Source organism: Psittacula echo, assembly GCF_963264785.1.
Source record: "Psittacula echo genome assembly, chromosome: Z".
In the NCBI taxonomy this organism is placed as follows: Eukaryota; Metazoa; Chordata; class Aves; order Psittaciformes; family Psittacidae; genus Psittacula; species Psittacula echo.
In genome coordinates, this window is record NC_137742.1 from 83119077 (window position 1) to 83139414 (window position 20338).

The 20338-nt window shown below is 36.1% G+C and overlaps 1 protein-coding gene across 8 annotated transcripts in view; it reads right to left on the reverse strand.

The window, feature by feature from the left end:
- CHD1 (chromodomain helicase DNA binding protein 1) overlaps positions 1-20338 on the reverse strand; it is a 66423-nt gene that overhangs the window by 10706 nt on the left and 35379 nt on the right. For all 8 annotated transcript variants that reach the window (XM_080638474.1, XM_080638475.1, XM_080638473.1 and 5 more), the window contains 19 exons: positions 19799-20015; positions 18979-19068; positions 18084-18274; positions 16776-16964; positions 16315-16477; positions 14593-14745; positions 12187-12258; positions 10317-10466; positions 9571-9719; positions 9196-9292; positions 9011-9106; positions 7876-8052; positions 7532-7692; positions 6192-6233; positions 5330-5460; positions 4790-4928; positions 3867-4017; positions 2701-2823; positions 1622-1759 (listed from right to left, as the gene is read on the reverse strand). In XM_080638474.1, coding sequence (XP_080494600.1) covers positions 1622-1759; positions 2701-2823; positions 3867-4017; positions 4790-4928; positions 5330-5460; positions 6192-6233; positions 7532-7692; positions 7876-8052; positions 9011-9106; positions 9196-9292; positions 9571-9719; positions 10317-10466; positions 12187-12258; positions 14593-14745; positions 16315-16477; positions 16776-16964; positions 18084-18274; positions 18979-19068; positions 19799-20015 — 2629 coding nt within the window. The remainder of the gene's footprint in view (positions 1-1621; positions 1760-2700; positions 2824-3866; positions 4018-4789; positions 4929-5329; positions 5461-6191; positions 6234-7531; positions 7693-7875; positions 8053-9010; positions 9107-9195; positions 9293-9570; positions 9720-10316; positions 10467-12186; positions 12259-14592; positions 14746-16314; positions 16478-16775; positions 16965-18083; positions 18275-18978; positions 19069-19798; positions 20016-20338) is intronic.

Sequence of the window (20338 nt, forward strand, 5' to 3'; positions counted from 1 at the left end):
AAATCCTTTCAGACACAGAAAAATACTATAGCAACAAAAGTATTATGTACAGGAGCAAGAATCATTATGATTTTTGAATTTATTTGAGTACATGCTGGAAAGACATATACAGAATCCATTGCAGAAAAACAGATTAAAGAATTCCCAATACATGAATCTGAACAAGTTACTTAGATTAAGTATCAAGTAATCAACCCAACCAGGACTTCAGTATTTAGGCTTCATGGAAACTTCGCCGCAAAAATCCAACAACTTCAAGAGTTTCCTGAACATTCTAGCAGTTAAACAGTTAAGTTTTAAATTTTGCACACAGTATGGCAGCTAAGTAGCTAAAGCCAATGGTTTAGATGGTTGAAGCCCATTCTTGCATATACTGCAGTTTTCAGAGGTGCAACTGTTAGTCTGTGTCTGAAAATATTAGTGATGAATGTGTGTTATAAAATATACAAAGGGGGACAGCATTCTGGGCACTTTCCAAAACGCAACAAGTCAATCAACTGACTAGCAATGTCTACTCTTTTGAGTGGAGATGAAGTGAAACACTCATTTTTTAAGTAGTCTGAGCATTTACAATTCAGTTGCTCATGTTAATTTACTGAGAATGAGACAACATTTACAATTCTTAGTTTTATATTCTAGACAAATTACTGTATTTATAAGCATAAGCCATTCTATGTTCAATTTATTTAATTTTTCCCCCCAGCTTTACATTTTAATCTCCATAGTACAGTTTAAATACATACAGGAATGCTTTAGTTAAAAATTACTTCTCTTTTTTTTTTCTAATAGATGTATCATGGCTCTTCTAAGGCTGACTCAGTTTTAACTATGTATTCACCATGTCTTCTATGTATTCACTATGTTTACGGTGAGTTGACAATTACAATGACTTGTAATAGTTTAAAATGGTTATGTGAGACACTTCAGTTTATTTTAAACCAAGTATGAAGTATTTTAATGATACATATAGATTTGCATTGATTTATTTAAACTACTATCAAAGTCATAAAATTATCTGTGACATGACCCCAAACTTTACTTAAATGTTTATCTCTAGTGGTTACTGCTGTGTAATAAGTGTTAGAAGTAAAAGATGCAACTAAAGTAGAGGCCTAAAGAAACATCAGAAGTTACAGAACCTTAAAAGGTTAAATAGTTGGCTAGATAGTCTTTCTGGATAATGAAAGCCATGACATACATAGAAGCTTTAACATGCAAGTGTTGAAGTGTCATCTATTCATGGTGCTCATTCTAATTGAGCTTGATGATTTTTTTCCCTGAGCCTGAATGAAAAACTTTACCTAAAGAATCACTATCAGTTAACACATCTAACACATGATTTTATAATTATGTGTTGCATTAGGTTTGTTAGACTACAACATTTTTTAAAAATATTATTTGGAAAATTACTTGCAATTCCTAAGTAACTGGCTTATCGTTAAATTAAAATAGACACAGTCTTCCATGTGCTTGCACTGATGCAACATTAGATATACTGGCCACAGGAAAATGACAAGTTTCAGGTGTTTCAATTTTATTAAGCCAAATAAAACATAGCATAGAAATCAATCCTTGCAAGAAGAACTAAATAGCTATCTTTACCGTATGAAAAGATATTTACCTTGTTATCCTCATCATCATCTTCATCAGATTTTTCTGAGGGTTGTGGTGATGACTCACTTTTTATTTCTTCTCTCATTTTTGCAGCCTTCATCACCTTATTCTTCTTAGTTCTTGTTTTCCTTCTCTTTGAATTGCCCTGAATGCAAATTGGTCTCTTTAATATGTAACTGACAAGCATCTTTGAACCGTAGTTGCAAGAAAAAAAAATAATTTGTTTTTATATCATATAAAGGGTTCATTTGATTTGATTTCTTGCCACTCATGACCACCACTTTTCTCAGGAATGGAGAAAGAGCATAGTGCAACAGTAGAGAATACATAGAAATAGTAAGAGAAAAATTCAGTATGTGTCCTGGGTTCAGCAGTAGCAGTCATTTTTCTCCTTCTTAGTAGCTGGTGCAGTGCTGTGTTTTTGACTTTCAGCCTGGGAACAGCACTGATAACACCAATGTTTTTAGTTGCTGCTTAGGAATGTTTAGTCTGATCAAGGACTTTCTGAGTCTCATGCTCTGCCAGGGAGGAGGGGAAGCTGGGAGGAAGCAGAGACAGGACACCCGACCCAAACTAACCAAAGAGGTATTCCGTACCACAGCACGTCATGTCCACTATATAAACTGGGGGCAGTTACCCAGAAGCAAGATCACTACTCAGTTGGGCTGGGTATCAGTTGGCAGGTGGTGAGCAGTTGTATTCTCTTCTCTTGCTATTTCCCTTATCATTATTATTATTGGTGGTAGCAGTAGTGGTTTTGTATTATACCTTAGTTACTGGACTGTTCTTATCTCAACCCATGGGAGTTACATTCTTTTGATTCTCCTCCCCATCCTTCCAAGAGCAGGGGGAGGAAGGACAGGAAGTGAGCGAACAGCTGCATGGTTTCTGAGTGACAGGCTGGGCTTAAACCACGACAGTATGAAACTGCAATTAAATTCTTGAGTTAGTGTCATCACATGACACTATATATTACATATGATTTGCAATGCAGAGTAATACTACACAAAATACAGAACTAAAAAAGGGCCAGTTGACATGCCCATAAGCATATTATCTCACTAATGAATGCCAAATTTTACTTACTGCACCAGCAAGCCTCTGTGCTTCCTTTCTTGCAAGGTCTTTATTAAGTAACTTAATGAGGTAGTCTGCTCGGGTCTGTAACTGCTTCGCCTGGGGTTTCTTATCTGGATCATCAGGCAAAATCTGAGGAGAATAAAGGTAGTATTACAGCTTTGAGTACATATTTTCAGGTTTGGAAGATGCTACCCTGGGGCACATAGAACAGAAAAAGCTGCATAAAACGTGGGAAACAATCCTCTTCAACTATGTCTGGCAAATTTGCCAGCATTTTTGAAGCAATGGAGAAATTTTTAAAGATTTCTTTCCAATCACACAACCAATGCTGTCTTGGAAATTACCTCCCAGTTTAAAACAAACTCAGGAAAACAGCCTCAGATTCGTTTCCACTCTGATAGTTTAACTAAGAATTTTATTAAAAAATCTATCTAAGAAAGTTAGTTAAGAAATTTAACTCCTGTACCTATCATCAACAGAACTCTTGCTCTGCCTCATTCATCTTCTAAACACAAAATTCACTACATGGTATTGCAGATGCCAAAAACATAAATAGGTGGTTTCAAAAAACAAGTTAATGGAAGGCAGGAGCAGGAATCATTATTAAATGAAATTGGACATAACCTTGGCTCCTCAAATCCCAAACCCATAGCTTGTTGGCACTGTCACAAAGTTTACCTCACCTCAATCTTTCCCTCAATACCTGTTGCTCATTAGTTCTAAGGACCTATTGCACTGATTTTAGTTCAGCTATTCTTATGTTGTGAGTGAAAGACAGCTTCAAGTGAGGAACCTGGGGATTAAGAAGGGATGGAGAAATTAAATCAGATCTCTAGAAAAACCTCCGTTCCAAAAGGTCAAGAACATAAAATGGACAAAACTAGAACAGTTTTCTAGAAAACAGAGAAGGAAAAGACTGAAAAAAATCTTATGACAGCGGTCCAGCTACATGGATGTATGTCAACACAACTGATTGCAAGAAAGCATACTTAACCTGAACACACAATACCTTAACATTTAACAACATACCACAAGAAGAATAATAAGAAGTACAACTGATGTATAAAGTCTCTGCCATTTCAGTTACCATAAAATAAGTTCTTTCAGTATTTGTTCTTAGTGGCATTATTACCTAAACAAAAAAAATCCTTGAGGAAATGTGGATGACATACCTTCTGCGTCAAACTGAGATCAGGATCCATTTTTATCATTTCCCAGCTGCCATAACCATACTCATAGATGCCTATCAACAGATTGGAATCATCTTCCTTACCCCAATCAATATCAAAATGAGCAGCCTTGGTGTGGCATGGGATGACATATCTAACAGAGATAAATTAGAAAGACAAGGGATTATTACTTCTGACCTTTAGCAAGGGGGAAAAGAACATATTAAAAGTGATCTAACTAGGTTTACTTTCTTTGCTAAGATGCTGGTATATTTAGGAACTTAACAAAAATATTTATTATTATATTTTCTTAACATTTCTATAAAATATTGAAATCAGCACTGAAATGTGCTTTAAAGCTGACCAAGACTAAAATGTGAAGAACAGACATCTGTCTGTGACCATGAGCTCTGTCACAGAGTTGGCTAACCATGAACAAAAGCAAGAATCATCCAATGTAACTGCTAACTAAGTGGATAGTTCAGGGATTGTGATACACAAGGAGGGAAGGGAAAATGTTCAGAGAGTAGTAACAACTACTGCTTTCCCCTCAAGCAGAGATGACATATACAGCAGGTGCTCAGCAAGCCTGAATTTTAATTCTAATTCTTATTGGTAACTGAATAGAGCCCCCGGTGAATACAATTGGGAAGCCAAAGCTGTTACTGGCTTCCACGGCAAGGGAACAGAGAATGAAGGAAAGACATGGAACATGTAAATGCTGCCAGTCCTTCCAGGGAAGAGAGGACAAGGCTGTCACAGTGTGCTTTCAGTTAGTTATCCGAAACAAAGCTAATAAACTTGAAAAACATTCAATATTACTACTTCCTAAAAAAACCCCCACAAACAAAACAAACCCCACAAAACAAAAGCAAACAAACAAACCCCCCCAAAAACCTAACCCCCCCCCCCCGCAAAACCAATACCTTTTTCTTTCTTCTGGATCTGAAGGAATGGATTTGTGCAATGGTGCCAACTCTTCTTCATGAGATATGACTAACTTTGCATTCACCTGCACTCCTGAGATTCGGAATGTCGGGCCTTTAACTTTCCCAAGTCTACCTCCTTAAAATAAATGACAAAGCTATTAAAATATTTACCTTTACAAATACCATACAGAATGTAGTAAAGAAAGCAAGTAAGACTGATGCTACACCAGCAAACTTTCACTTATACCAAATGACCTTTTCTTAGCCAAATGCTTCAATTAAGCTTCAGAATCAAAAGGTCTTCCAAATAACAAATTACTTTTCCATTTCACAGTAAAGACATACTTGTGTCTCCAATGACAATTCACACACAATAAAAGAAATTAAAAAAGTCCCCTTTTAAAAAATCACTCAGCATGCGAATATTTTTCTTTACATTTTCCCCCAACAAAACTGTTTTCAGTTATGATCAGAAAGCAAGGATAATTCAGACTTGACACTTTTTATTGCCTCCTAAGCCGCCTTAACACATTGTACCTGCTCTTTCTTGTCCAGATGAATTGTCCTTTAAAGCTTTAATGCATCCATTATGTACAAGCTCTCCCAAACGTCTAAGATCTATCTCTGATTTATCAACTAGCTCAGCATCTCTAGCTACAGCATCTAACCTGTAACAAAACAAATACACACTTAAGTATCTCTGAAATTTCAGGAACTGTGAATGATTCTTTCAGACTCTGAAACTAGAAAAATGATCATGTAAGTTATCAGTCACCCACACTTGGTATGCTGTGTACAATTTTGATCTAAGGAGGGGAAAAAAAGAAAAAAGGTGATTCAGGTATCAGGAGACAATACAACAAAAACTGTAAAGGACCCTAACCAGACAGTGTTCTGATAAGTTACTATGCATTTATTTTAAAAACGAAAAAGGAATCGTTATATACAGTAAGCTCATACAGACCATAAATATTTTAAGGAAAGTAAGGAAAGGAAGTTCTTCTTGAAATATGGAAAAAAGCAATCTTAAAAATAAGAACTGACAGTACAGAAAATGCAAAACTAACTTTGACAATCACAACAGATAAACTAACAGGCTTTCAACAGGCTATCAAACAGGACAGTTGAATGACTATCACCACTGAAGATTAACCAAGACAGAAGGTAAAGTATAAAGATAATAAACAGTCCTGCAAATTGAAAAGTTTATGGTGTGGCTCTTTGTACACATAACATAGATGGAGAAGGGGAAGATATTAACCTAAACTTACGCCATATCCAAGACAAAAGACTAGACACTTTATTTTCTCTTCAGCAGAAGATTTCTTGGTATAGTGCTTGAATTTTTATGAGAACAAGATTCCAAGTTGCTACACACATAATAATTAAACAAGTTTACCTTTCGAGGGGGCCACCAAATTTCTTGTAACTCTTGATAAACCTAGTAACAGAAAATAATATTGCTCTTTAAACATATGCTTAGCTAACTACATTAGTTACAGAATTGTATTAATACGATTATTAATCCTAGTATAATGCTACGTGGACAACGGAAAAAATCCCATAAAGTGGGGCAGCTTAGTATACCCAGATAACCCACAAAAAATCAGAATTTTAATGGCTTAAGAACTGATGTAAATAATCCAACAGTAAATTTATTTCAGAAATTGCTTTATTAATTTCAGAAGACACAAGATTCAGCAGCTGGATGTATCTAACCATAAAAATTTAATGTGGATTTACAGTAAATGGACATTATGCTATGCCTTATACAGTAAAAGGAGCAATTTACAACAGGTAATTTGAAGATTTTGGAAGATATGACATCAAAAACCAAACACACTCTCTGTAGCAATGTGTAAGTGATGGAAAGAAACTGGAGATACCTGGGATAGAACTGAAATAACATAAATAAAAATAATTTAAAAAAGAAAGAAAATTTCTTTAACGATCAAGGACTCAAATGCTAATGCAAACACCAGATTAGCCTTTGGAAGAAGTACCAATTCAGTGTTATCAGATGAAATGGAAAGGCAAAGAGAATCCTTATAAAGTTATTTTTCTAACCAAAAATACTTTGAAAGCTTTACAGCACTTCAGAGAAATATGCATACCTAAATTTCAGAAGCAAACCAACACTTCACAACCCCAAAAAGGCAGAACAAAAAAATTCCCTCCTTCAATCCCAAAACATATTTTAGCACCAAATATTGAAGGCACTTACTTGATTTAAAATTAGGATTTTATATTTTTTTTAGTTTAAAAAAACATGGGAACACATTAATTCACCTAGTGTCAAGAAATCCAAAAAGGAAACAAAACCCTCTCAAATTTTTGTAGTTGTCACCAAAAAGATCTACATATTCCTCCAGCACTGCAGTAGATAAAATAATGGGAAGCATATTACTTTGCTTGTGTCTTAAAGGAAAAGCTTACCCATTGTTAGCTTACCCATTGTAACAACTGGTTTTTGAAACCACTGTCTTCATGGGTTGCAGGAATTAAGAAATATAAACCAATCAAGAATATTTTTCAAACCTAATTTTATCCCTTGTTAAAATGGGTTCAAGCTCTTGCTGTGACAGTTAACTATGTCAGGACCACATAATATACAAGGTGAATTCTAAACGCTTAGAATAAAAAATTTCAGAAAGCAGTCTATTCTTCCTGAATTTCTTTGTACTTTCAAGCATCATTATGTCTTGTCCCTTTAAATATTCATGTCCCCCCATATCTTACCGCCTGATCTCTGCATCACTAAATCCTTTAATATTTTCTCGAGGAATAGTTCGTGGTCTTCCACGCTTTTTTGGCCGTTTCCTTTCTGAGATGGAGTCACTATCAGATCCAGAGTATCTTCTACTCCTACTCCGCCTTCCTTCGCTTCCATTAAAGCTGATCTGGAATGTCAGAGTAAGTAGTTCAAAGCTACATTATTAATAAGTAAAGTTTTATACAGCCTGTCAAAAATATGTGTCCAGAAAAGGAGGAAAAAAACCCCAAACCAAAACCCAACAACCCCCAAAAAACTAACTAAACCAACAGCAACATAAAAGTACAGGTCAGTCAGAACCAAGAGACACCTGTTTTGCGCAGTTTCTCATCCTTGGGAGCATGTAGATTTCTTCAAGTTCTTTTTGTCTTTCTTCCTCTTCTATTCTTCGCCGCTGGACTTCCGGAATGATTTCTTCCCAATTTCTTGAATTCCTTTCTGGTTCCAACTCAATATCATCTTCGTCCATATTGGAAAAGTTGGCCACCTTGTATATCAGATTATATGTATTTTCAACAAACTGATACATGACTTTATTTGAAAAAGTTTAATCAACAAATATTTGAGGAAAACAAAGTTCTAGATGGCATATTTTATGTACTTACATATTTGATGTATGCTATTGTTTTATAATATGTATAAAATTCATACATACAAAATACTTCATAAAACACTGTCTCTAGTGAATGTATTTTTAATCATTTATGAAACAGACATGAGACTCCATGCAACATGGGCTAAGATAAGATGAGAATCTTATTCTTCTTTTAAAAGTTGCTATTACCAATGCGTGATGAAACACCTTGCCGATAGCTGTACGACTGCTGTTTAACTTTCTTCAAAATAGGGCTAACAACATTTGAATGCCCGAGTTAATGTGAAACTACAATAATGTAAAACAAATCAAACATTAATACATTGTAGAAACCAAAATATATCGCAAATGATTAATCAGTAGGAGAGCTATTTAATAATCTGCTGATATAAACACATACCTCCAGTTCTGCTTTTTCTTTTTTTTTTGCACTCAGTATGTTTAACTGATAACACTTAAAATACCTTGTATTCAAGCTTACTTCAGGGCTGCACGCCATTTTGAGAAGTCATCAAACAAAAAATGCAAACTTGGTATTTTGAGTTCCATGATACCAATGTGCTTAACAACAAACTCAGTAAATAAAGCACAAAACTACCTGGAATTCTGATCACACATTAATAAATATCTCTTATTTTATTAGCAAAATACAAAATGTATTTTGAAATTTGTATACTGATGATTGGTACTTTGTATAGGTGAAAAAACATTTTATCAGAAAGAGATGCAGATTTGACTTACTGAGGCATCTATTTCTTAAGAATGAAAAGACAGACAGGCACAAAGAAGAAGGACAGTACTGTTTATAAAGGAAAGTGTAATATGCAGGAGGGAAAGAACAGACCAATACCTTGAACTGTGAAAGCAATTCATCTCCCACAGTTAATGGACCTGGCTCATTTTCCCGAGTTTCGGCCCTCTTCAAAATTTCATCTATATCCATTTCCTAAAAAAGAAGTTTCTCTTTACAACGAAGTAATTCATACATATTTTAAGTTATTATATTATCTATCTAGTCCAAAACCACTACTTTACCTGGGGCTCCTGCTCTTCCCCTTCAGGTTCTTTAAAAAGTTCCTCAGCACCAAATTTCAAAATTGCGGATAACTCCTCTTTATTAAAAGGTGTTGAGCTAAAATAAGTATGTTTGAGGAAAAACATTTTATCTTCGTAACTTGAAAAGGTTCTTTATAATCATGAGTCAATTAAACTTTCTTTTTACTGTTAAATAAAAACTATATATATTTTAATATATGTATGTATATTAAAGTCTACAAAGCCAATATACTTCACATCTTTACTTTTTAAACCTTATTTTGCCTTTAATTAAACAAGTGAAGCCACCTACGTTTTTATTTACTTGTCAAATATACTTAATCGTAATTGGTATGGCAATAAATACAAATATACCTTGAAGGAGTAGAGCCTGTATGTAGTACAGTTTTCCCTGTAGTGTCCATTCTCTGAATTACTAGATGATCTAACACCATCTTTTTCTTGGCTCTTTCAAGAATATCTTCTTCTACTGATCCTTTTGTGACTAGCCGATAAATATTAACCTATGTATATTATAAAAATAGTAAGCAATAACAAGAAGAACGCCCAGTCTTCACTACAAAGCTTCTGAATTTGTTGACTGATTTTAAGTATGAATTACTAGGTTAATCATGTTACCACAGACTTTACACAACTAAAAATCAAAGAACCAACCAAACAAAGGCAACAGAGAAATTAATTCTTAGGCCTGCCTTTTTTAAGCTTCAGTGATTTGGCACAAGCATTGCCAAAAGCAAAACTGTCCCATTTCAAATTATTACTGTACGTCTTCTGCAAGAAAGAACCCTGAAGAGAACTAAGAAATATTTAAGCAAGGGAGATGTGCCTGGTGTAGCAGCTATTTTCTAGAATGACATGATGCCAATAAATGTGAGACAGATAACACAACTCTTCTCCCTCTCCCACCCATATTATCTCTCCATACATGGGAGATTAAAAAAAAAAAAATAAATTAAATCAGCATTACTAACATTACATATACAGCAAGTATTAGTTATTCTCAAAAATACATGAAGACTGAATGGTGCTGACCAAGAGCAAACAGCTAACTGTTCAGAACTCTCCTTCAGGTTCAGATCTTAAAAGCTGAATGTGCATACCTGTTTCTTTTGTCCAATCCTATGCGCTCTAGCCTGTGCTTGCAGATCATTCTGTGGATTCCAGTCAGAATCAAATATAACTACAGTGTCAGCAGATGCCAAGTTGATACCTAATCCTCCAGCTCTGGTAGACAGTAAAAAGCAGAAATCCTGAAATCATAAAATAAGAAATAGTTTTATATATAATAGTTGCAATATTCTTAAAGGAACCAGTATGACACTTCTTCATGCGGTTTGTGGCACAGGATAATATCATATACTACCAATTCCATAACTGCTCTATAGTTAAAGCTCCTTTATGTATAAACAAACATTGGTATCAATTTCTGGGTTCCTAACAGTTTAAAGGAAACAGCATCTTAGATGATGATGATCACTCACCAAAATATTCCAACCAACCAAAAGACTGGCCTAAAAGTACAAAAGCCCTACGGTTAAAGCTTTTTGTTTTACAAAGTTCTGTTCACACACCCCCTGCCCTAAAGCATGAAAGACTAAGCAGCCATGTCAGAACAGCTAAGATGCTTGACGCAAAACTTGTTTAAGAGACAGAGTCATCTGCCAGGTTCAATGCTGTTCAAAGTATTCATGAACAGTATGAAAATGGGACAAGCAAGGAGGTGAAAAAGCCAGTAAATGATACAAAATTATTCATTCAGAGACAACTTTGAAGGACTGCAGAAGGATCTTGAGACATGCAATAAAACAACACAAGAAATTCAAGATAATAGGTAAAAAAAAAAATAAATTCCAATTTTCAGTTCAGTTACAGGAAAAACAAGCCATTACACTCAGGAATGAGTCCTGAGAACTGTTTTAGAAATTTCAATGTAGCCTTTAGCTCAGGAATGACTGAAAAACATACAGAATGCTCTGCATTTTTAGGAAAGAAATAAAATATAAAACTGATAACACAATTCTGTTGCTGCATAAATGCATAATTTGCCTCCATTTTCAAAATACACAATGTTCAAATTCCTCTGAATCTCAAAAACGTACAGTGTAACTGCAAAGATTTCAGAAAAAGGCACTGATGTCCATGCTAGAAAACTGAAACAGAATTAACCTCTGTATTTAACAAATGTCTGAAGTTCAGTTTATGGTGTCAAGTCCTTCTCCCTTCATCATAGCAGAAAGAAGCTGGAGCAGGAACTGACAAATGCTATGGTTTAGTTACTGATTTAATAAAAAAAAAAAAAAATAATAAAAAAAACCAATCTTCACTTCCTCAAATCTGCCACTGTAGGACAAAGAATTTAAGTTGATCAAAGGTATGGAATGGCTTGCATATCAGGAATGCGAACTCAGAAACGAAAGAATCTGTGACAGACACCTATACATTCACAGGCTGCTCACAAGGAATATCTAGAAATCCGTTCTTTAGAATTTCTTCTAGGGCAAGTTAAGCAGGTAGCAACAAATGAGGAAAACAGAACCCACATTTGAAAAAGTTACAGACGGCTGTTCATGCAAGAATATATATAAACAAATACAGTTCTGCCCACTGCCAATGGATGTTTTTGATGCTAACGTCTTTAAGTTCAAAGCTCTTGCAAACACTACTGATTTAAGTTCAAAGCAGAGGTTGAATTTCTGCAGCATTTATACAGTAATTAAAATTACTTTAACAAAGAGCTTTAGAAAAAAAACTTATGAAAATTATATTTATTGAATGATGTAGTTAATTTGTTTTTTACTTAACCTCAGGGTAAAAAATTAGCAGATGTAAACCTTATAGTCTTGGCAATAACAATGAATTTTCAACAATATCGATATATTCCTCACTTTCCTCAGCCTCCATTTTTGTGCAATGCTTTTCTACATTTCTCAGGAAAAAATAAAACGGATTACTTAGGCAAAAATATCATACCTCTGAACCTTCTGCATTAAAATGATCCAGTGCTTGTTTCCTCAATTCCCCTTTTATTGATCCATCAAGTCTCTAAAGAGATTGAATGGTACAGTTAAAAACTAATTCTTAAACTATATTCAAAATCAGAGCACCCCAAATTCTCAAATGCCAAACCTGTTATGTGAAGAAAAAAAGAAAACCTGTGATGCATCAATTCTTGTATTTTTTAATTCATCTATTTAATATCAAATTATAATTTTCAAATACATGGCCGATAAAACTAACACCAGAGGCAAGGTAGGCCCACTGGTGAACGGGATGGGTGCCCTGGTGACAGAAGATACAGAGATGGCGGAGTTACTGAATGCCTTCTTTGTCTCTGTCTACTCTGCTGGAGGCAGTCCTGAAGAGCCCTGTACCCCTGAGACCTCAGATGAAGTCAGGTCAACGGAGCAGTTTGCTTTAGTCGATGAGGAATGGGTTAGAGACCAGTTGAGCAATCTGGACATCCATAAATCCATGGGTCCAGATGGGATGCACCCGCAGGTGCTGAGGGAACTGGCAGAAGTCATTGCTAGACCACTCTCCATCATCTTTACCAAGTCTTGGGAAATGGGAGAAGTGCCTGAGGACTAGAGGAAAGCAAATGTCACTCCAGTCTTCAGAAAGGGCAAGAAGGAGGACCCGGGTAACTATAGACCGGTCAGCCTCACCTCCATCCCTGGGAAAGTGATGGAACACCTTATCCTTGGTGCCATCGTAAGGCATATCAAGGTTATTTTATATATATATATATTGTGTATATATATATATATCAAGGTTATTATATATATATTCAAGGTATATCAGGGTTATGAGGGGCAGTCAACATGGCTTTACCAAGGGGAAGTCATGCTTGACCAACCTCATAGCCTTTTATGAGGAAATAACACAGTGGATGGATGATGGCAGAGCGGTGGATGTGGTCTACCTTGACTTCAGCAAAGCATTTGACACAGTCTCCCACAGCATCCTCACAGCTAAACTGAGGAAGTGTGGTCTGGATGATCAGGTAGTCTGGATGACTGCGAACTGGCTGAAGGAGAGAAGCCAGAGAGTTGTAGTCTATGGGGCGGAGTCTAGTTGGAGGCCTGTATCTAGTAGAGTGCCTCAAGGGTCAGTACTGGGACCAGTATTATTTAATATATTCATCAATGATTTAGATGAGGGAATCGAGCGTACTATCAGCAAGTTTGCTGATGACACTAAGCTGGGAGGAGTGGCTGACACGCCAGAAGGCTGTGCTGCCATCCAGCGAGACCTGGACAGGCTGGAGAGTTGGGCAGGGAATAACTTGATGAAATATAACAAGGGAAAGTGTAGAGTCCTGCATCTGGGCAGGAACAACCCCAGGTTCCAATATAGGTTAGGGAACGACCTGTTAAGAGAGCAGTGTAGGGGAGAGGGACCTGGGGGTCCTAGTGGACGGCAGGATGACCATGAGCCAACACTGTGCCCTCGCGGCCAAGAAGGCCAATGGCATCCTGGGGTGTATTAGAAGGGGGGTGGTCAGTAGGTCGAGAGAGGTCCTCCTTCCCCTCTACTCTGCCCTGGTGAGACCGCATCTGGAGTATTGTGTCCAGTGCTGGGCCCCCCAGTTCAAGAAGGACAGGGACCTGCTGGAGGGAGTCCAACGCAGGGCAACTAAGATGATTAAGGGAGTGGAGCATCTCCCTTATGAGGAAAGGCTGAGGGAGCTGGGTCTCTATAGTCTGGAGAAGAGGAGACTGAGGGGTGACCTTATTAGTGTATATAAATATATAAAGGGGGAGTGTCACGAGGATGGAGCCAGGCTCTTCTCAGTGGCAAACAACGATAGGACAAGGGGTAATGGGCACAAACTGGAACACAAGAGGTTCCACTTAAACTTGAGAAGAAACTTCTTCTCAGTGAGGGTGACAGAACACTGGAACAGGCTGCCCAGGGGGGTTGTGGAGTCTCCTTCTCTGGAGACATTCAAAACCCGCCTGGACACATTCCTGCGTAACCTCATCTAGGTGTTCCTGCTCCGGCAGGGGGACTGGACTGGATGGTCTTTTGAGGTCCCCTCCAATCTCTAGCATACTGTGATACTGTGATTTAGCAAGTGCCAGATTGCCAGATTCTATCAAAAGGGAACATGTTTTCTTGTGTCTTTTCTTAAGCAAAGTTCTTAAAGATCATATTCACAAAACAGATGAGGCTGGAAAGGACCTCTGGAGGTGATATTGTCTAACTCCCTAACTTAACCGGGTAGCAAAAGCAGGTTGCCCATCATCATGTCTATGTGGCTTCTGAATGTCACAGAGCTCATATACTCTGAACAAGTTGTCACCTGCAGATAAAGAAAAGTTTTTTCTAATATTCAAGATAAAGCTTCTTGGCTACTACCACCAAGATTCTTACTTGAAAGGGAAACTGACGATACTTCAGATATTCTGCTAGGATGTCCAGCATCCTCACCATCTGTGAGAAAATCAGAACTCTATTGCCACGTTCTCGCAGACGAATCAGTAGCTTGTCAAGAAGGATTAGTTTCCCACTGCTACGTATTAAATGCTGCAAAATCCAAGAAATACATATTAAGAAATAAGTTCATCTCAGCATTAATATACACAGCAGGTTAGACATTCAAGTCTTTCTTTTCCTTCTAGTGCTGAGGGAAGAAAAATGGGGCAAAAAAGGCAAAATCTGACATTTCTGAAGAATTTTGTAATTTAAGATGTGTATATAATAGGTGATCTCCTAGAACTAAAAAAAAAACCCAAACCCATAAAAACCAACCAACCAACCAAAAAAAACCCCAAAAAAACCCCACAACCCCACACAAAAAAGCCCAAACACAAGCAGAAGACATCACTGCTATATAATCTTACTAGTATGCAGCATTAACTGAAAAAGTTTACTCTGATTTTAGTTGATTCTAACTGAAATCAACAGGATTACTAACTAATGTAAGCAGTTATGACATAGACCCAAATTCTTTTCTGCAAAGTAAAAAATAAAATTTTTTAACCAGTGAAATCTAAGACTGAAAAAAACCCCCTTACCTTAGTACTACTTTCTCTTCACCTTACATCTTTTGAAAAGGAAGAGGTACTGCTGCTTATTTCTCTAAGTATTTTAAACAAAGCCTATCAATCAAGTTTCTCTTTATCACAAGATAAAGTGAGAAGAATCTTATTTGTGGTGCCTAACACTGTAACCCATCTAAAGCTTGTTAAGTCTTCTCAGAACAGAAACTCAAGCAAACATGAAACTTAATATTAAAAATGTTATGTGAAGACGCTTGGGACAGAAGTTTGGGGAATGCTCAATTTAGCTAGGTGCTTTTATTCTTCATGCCAAAAAGGAGAAGAATATTTGTCACTGCACAAACTAGTAGCTTTAGAAAAGTATTTATGAACTTGAAAAATTACAGGAAAAAAAGTCTTTAGAAATATTTATGTTGGTATAAACTGCATCAATAACAACAGTCTTCTTATCTGTTGCTGTGCTCAACAGATTCGGTAGAAGTATTAACCTTAAAAAACCAGAAGAAACAGCATACCATCTCTGGTAGTGATGGTAACTGGTTTTATCTGCTACAACAATAGTTTTACCTGTTACAGGAAGTAGCAAAAACAGATGGAGTTTTTGATGCTCATTACTATCATTTCCTTTCAATTTGGCTGTTTGCAGGCATACAGAAAAGAGCATGTGACTACAAAAAACAGCTTCCAAGTATTCTGTAGATCACTTCCTGCTATCACACAGGTTGCTGGTATAGCACTGCTAGTCGTGTGCATTTCTACTCACATTATATTTACCCTCTTAGCTGTTTTATTTTATTTAGGTAGGTTTATTTTGCATGAAAACACACACCCTGTTTCAAACTATTTCCTTTTTACTTTGATTGTAATTAGAATTGGGAATACTTAGTCAATGATGTGTCAATTACTCATTTCTAATTAAGAAACAAGAATCAATTCACTTACCTGTAAAATACAGGATGCATGTTTTTCAGAGAACCTGTCATTTCTTAATATACTTCACTTAGAATAAACTTCCAGAGCACCACAAAACTGTGTAAATATTACAGATGTAAAAGAAAACTTTTATATATATATAATATTGAAGTGTCATTACCTGTAAAGCCTCCTGTTTATTATAAAATTCAGTATCATCTGGTGGTTTAATGAGGTAGCAATGGTTACAACACTTCTTGAGTTCCATCATGATGTTCAAAAAGCCTGAGGTACTGCCTTTTGAACCTTTACTGAGGGCTTTATAATTCCTCGTTAAAATCCACCTATCGTATAAGATGTACAATGTAAGTAATTTCTAATCATATGTGAAAGCAAAACAGATGAAAGCTCTCATAATCGAGCCAAAGAATAAAAGCATATCCACCCCAAAATGTATAACCATGCCAAACAAAAGCTACATGACATTAGACCAGTGTAATTCTTGAGCTCTTGCTTCAAGAATTTTACTGCTGTGAAGCCCTAGAAGCCTGAAGTTCAAACTGCATTATAAAAACTATTATATTTCAGTAAATTGCTTGTAGATGTATCACTGAAAGAGCTCAACTTAAAAAGTGTTGTTACTTGTAATATTGCTTCTGCAATGCACTCATTTCCATCCTCAGAATTTGCTCAACTTTAGCAGGTAAAGACTTTTCTACATCTTTTTTAACTCTTCTCAGCAGAAATGGTTCAAGTTCTTTATGAAGACTTGCATAACCATATTCTCTCCCTTTGCCATGCTCCTCTTCAAAATCTTCCCAGGAGGAAAACCTTCAACAAAACAAAGAATGAACACAAAATATTGACATGCTGTGAATGACCTTAAGGAGCAAAATTCAGAAGTAAGAAGACACAAACACAGAATGTGTTAAACACAACATAAGAGTGCGCACACACATACGGATTTCTTCCCTTCTGTTTTATTTAGCCAAATTCTGAATTTTCATCTGACAAGAAATTCCAAATACTTTGCCTATAAATAGAGAAAGGAATTAAAAAAAACCAAACCAAACATTTACAGAATTAAATTTTAACTTCCCCAGTGGAAATGCAACATATCTGTTCTTCTGCAAGGATACTTCCCTAGATGGTTGCAGAAATTCCATTATTATACATTTATCAAGAGAAGCATAAAAAAACCCCCAGCTGCATAGCTGGAGGGTGTGCAAGAGAACAACAGACTACTTAATGTATGCTTCACAGCTTCTGTTGTCTATCTGATGCGTACCTATCCTCTATGCTACAGACTAGGAAAACAGACTTCACCATCAAATGAAGAATGGGTACTAGACCATAGTGGCTCTGCTTGTAAGGTTCTGAAGCAGTCGGCACAATCCATAGCTCCAACTAAACAGAGCTATGATCCTGGCATTTACAGTATGCCTGACAGGAACATGTACTTTCACACATGAGCTAAAATTTATCTGAGATATAAACAGAAGTGAGTACAAAATAAGGTCAACACAGTAAGCTTACTGTATGCAAACCATATGGGAAACCCAGCTATGTAACTGAACTACAAGGTATTGCAAATCTTCATATGAGTTTGTTTTCATTAATAGTACTAACACAGAAAAGATTCCATTCTATTTTCTCAGAGTAAATTTCCCCATATTGTTTTCCTCTTAGGCTAAGATGAAGCCTTTTTTCAGGTCTTCACCCATGCATTGATCATTGTGATACACTGATGTCTGTGGCTTGTTAAAATGAAAAAAGGTGACAACTGTTACCAGTGTTATTTCATGAAAACATATATGTGTCTACTTTGATATAAAACATCTAAATTGTCTTTCAGTATGATTCTCTACCAATTCTCAAATCACTACACTATTTCACAGTAACAACCTTGACCAAAAAATGTTAAAAAAAAATCATGTAAAATTCTCTTACTTTTCTGGCATGATGAAGTGCAACAAAGACCAAAGCTCCTTCAGGGAGTTTTGCAAAGGGGTTCCAGTAATAAGAAGACGATGGTTAGACTTAAAGTCTATCAAAGTCTTGTACAGAAGAGAGTCGTCATTTTTTAAACGATGAGCTTCGTCAACTCCTATGAATGCCCAATTCAGACCACCAAGGAATGACTTTAAAAAAATGGATGAGGGGGGACATGTTATACAAACACACATTGCATAATTAAAAGTTTAAAAGGAAGAAAATGGCCAAAAGCCTGACCCACGCTAATTTTTACATGACAGAAAAAAAAAAATCACTATTGACGTCTTCTTCCCAGCACGTACAAACATATGAAGTAAAAATGTTCTGCTTCTTGATGACCTATAAAAATCTCCATATATTGTTAGAAGGACTAACAGTAACTCTGTGTGCAACCACTATGGAGACAGTATTAATACAGGTATACATACTATTGCATGCACAATAACAAAGGAAAAACTACATAGAATTTCAGAGCTCTGAATCATGTCTGGGGTTAGGCTCTTTTTCAGCTCCTTGATGGCAGTCTGCAAAGTAGAGCTACTGAAGACTGCAGATTATTACAGAATGCAAATCCCAAGCAAACTAAAGAAAAAGAAGTGCTACCAACTTAACAGAATGGAAAAAGACAGAAAGCCTCACCACAGATACAGAAAGTGCTTAAGACCCACCCCCACCAACAAACCATGCACAAAAAAAAATCCCAGAACTCCAACCATGCACTGTCATAGTTCAAAAAGCAAATGCTATCAGTGTCCATAAAAGCAATGGCCCACAACCCAAATACATGTAAGTCTAAAGAAAGTTCTACAATGGAGGAATTATTTTTGTATCTCTGAAGAAATGTGATTACCTTATCCTTAAGCAAGATTTCGTACGTTGTGAGAAGTATGTTAAATTTTAATCGTTTGGTCTGTGGATGCATCCATTCATGGGTTCTTATCTACACACACACAAAAAAAACCTAAAGTGAACTATAAGCTAGAGAAAAAAGGTCTGTTGACTAGGATGAATTTAAGTACCGCAGCAATCTAAGTGTTTAATGCCACACAATAATGATCACAAAAAAGAAGCAAAACATATTAACATATGCAAACCTGAACTTCCAACCTATGTACTCCAAAAATATTTTGTTTAAACTTCAGAATAAACAGCAAAGAATTTCTACAAAACATTTTTTACTTTAATGGATAAGATTAGTAACATTCAGAAAACACATTAAAGAAAACAAACCAACTACATTTCAAGAAAATAAATTAAGATCATGACTGGCTTGCTTACATATTTATTTTTACTACAGCCACGTAAATAATCATGTGGCAGAAAATAATTTGTTTTCAAATGCAAGACTGAAATTTTTAGTCCTGTTCACCATTAAGAAGCAAGGAAATCTTTCACACACATTTATATCAGATCAAAATCTAAGTTTTCAATTTGCATCTTAAACACACATTGTTTCAGTAAGTATTGGCTCAGTCCTAACCAAAATACTGAGATTAGCACACGACAGAATCATAGAATAGTTAGGGTTGGAAAGGACTTTAAGATCATCTAGTTCCAACCCCCCTACCACGGGCAGGGACATCTCCCACTAAACCATGTCACCCAAGTAGGAATATGAAGTGAGTCTTGTTTATCTACCAGCCTTTCCACTGACAAAGAGAAATACTCACCATATTTCTGCTAGTTACATCTCCCAGGTAAACTACAGCATTCATCTGAGGAGCCCAAGTTTGAATCTCTCTTTGCCAAGATGTCAAGGTAGAAAGTGGCACAACCAGCAGGAAAGGCCCATACAATTGATGCTCATGAAACAGGTAGTTCAGAAAAGAAATTGTTTGTATTGTTTTACCCAGACCCATTTCATCCGCAAGAATACAGCTATTCCCTCTAAAAAAAAAAAAATATATATAATATATATGTATACATACATAAAAATTGGGAGTAGGAGGGAAGTAGTATAGAGAAGGGAAGGAACTGGACAAGAAGAAACTATTACCTTTTGAGCATAAACCCCACTCATACAAGTTTAAGATTTTCCAACTATACATCTTGACATTTATTTCCACTCTTTTCCCACACAACCAATTTTCACCCTCCCTTAATATTTTAATCAAATTTAAAAAATTAATAAAAATTTTGCAAACAAAATTTTTGAGTCTAATTTTAAAAATGCTAATGTTGACATGTCAGAACAGTTGCTTTGGGTTTTC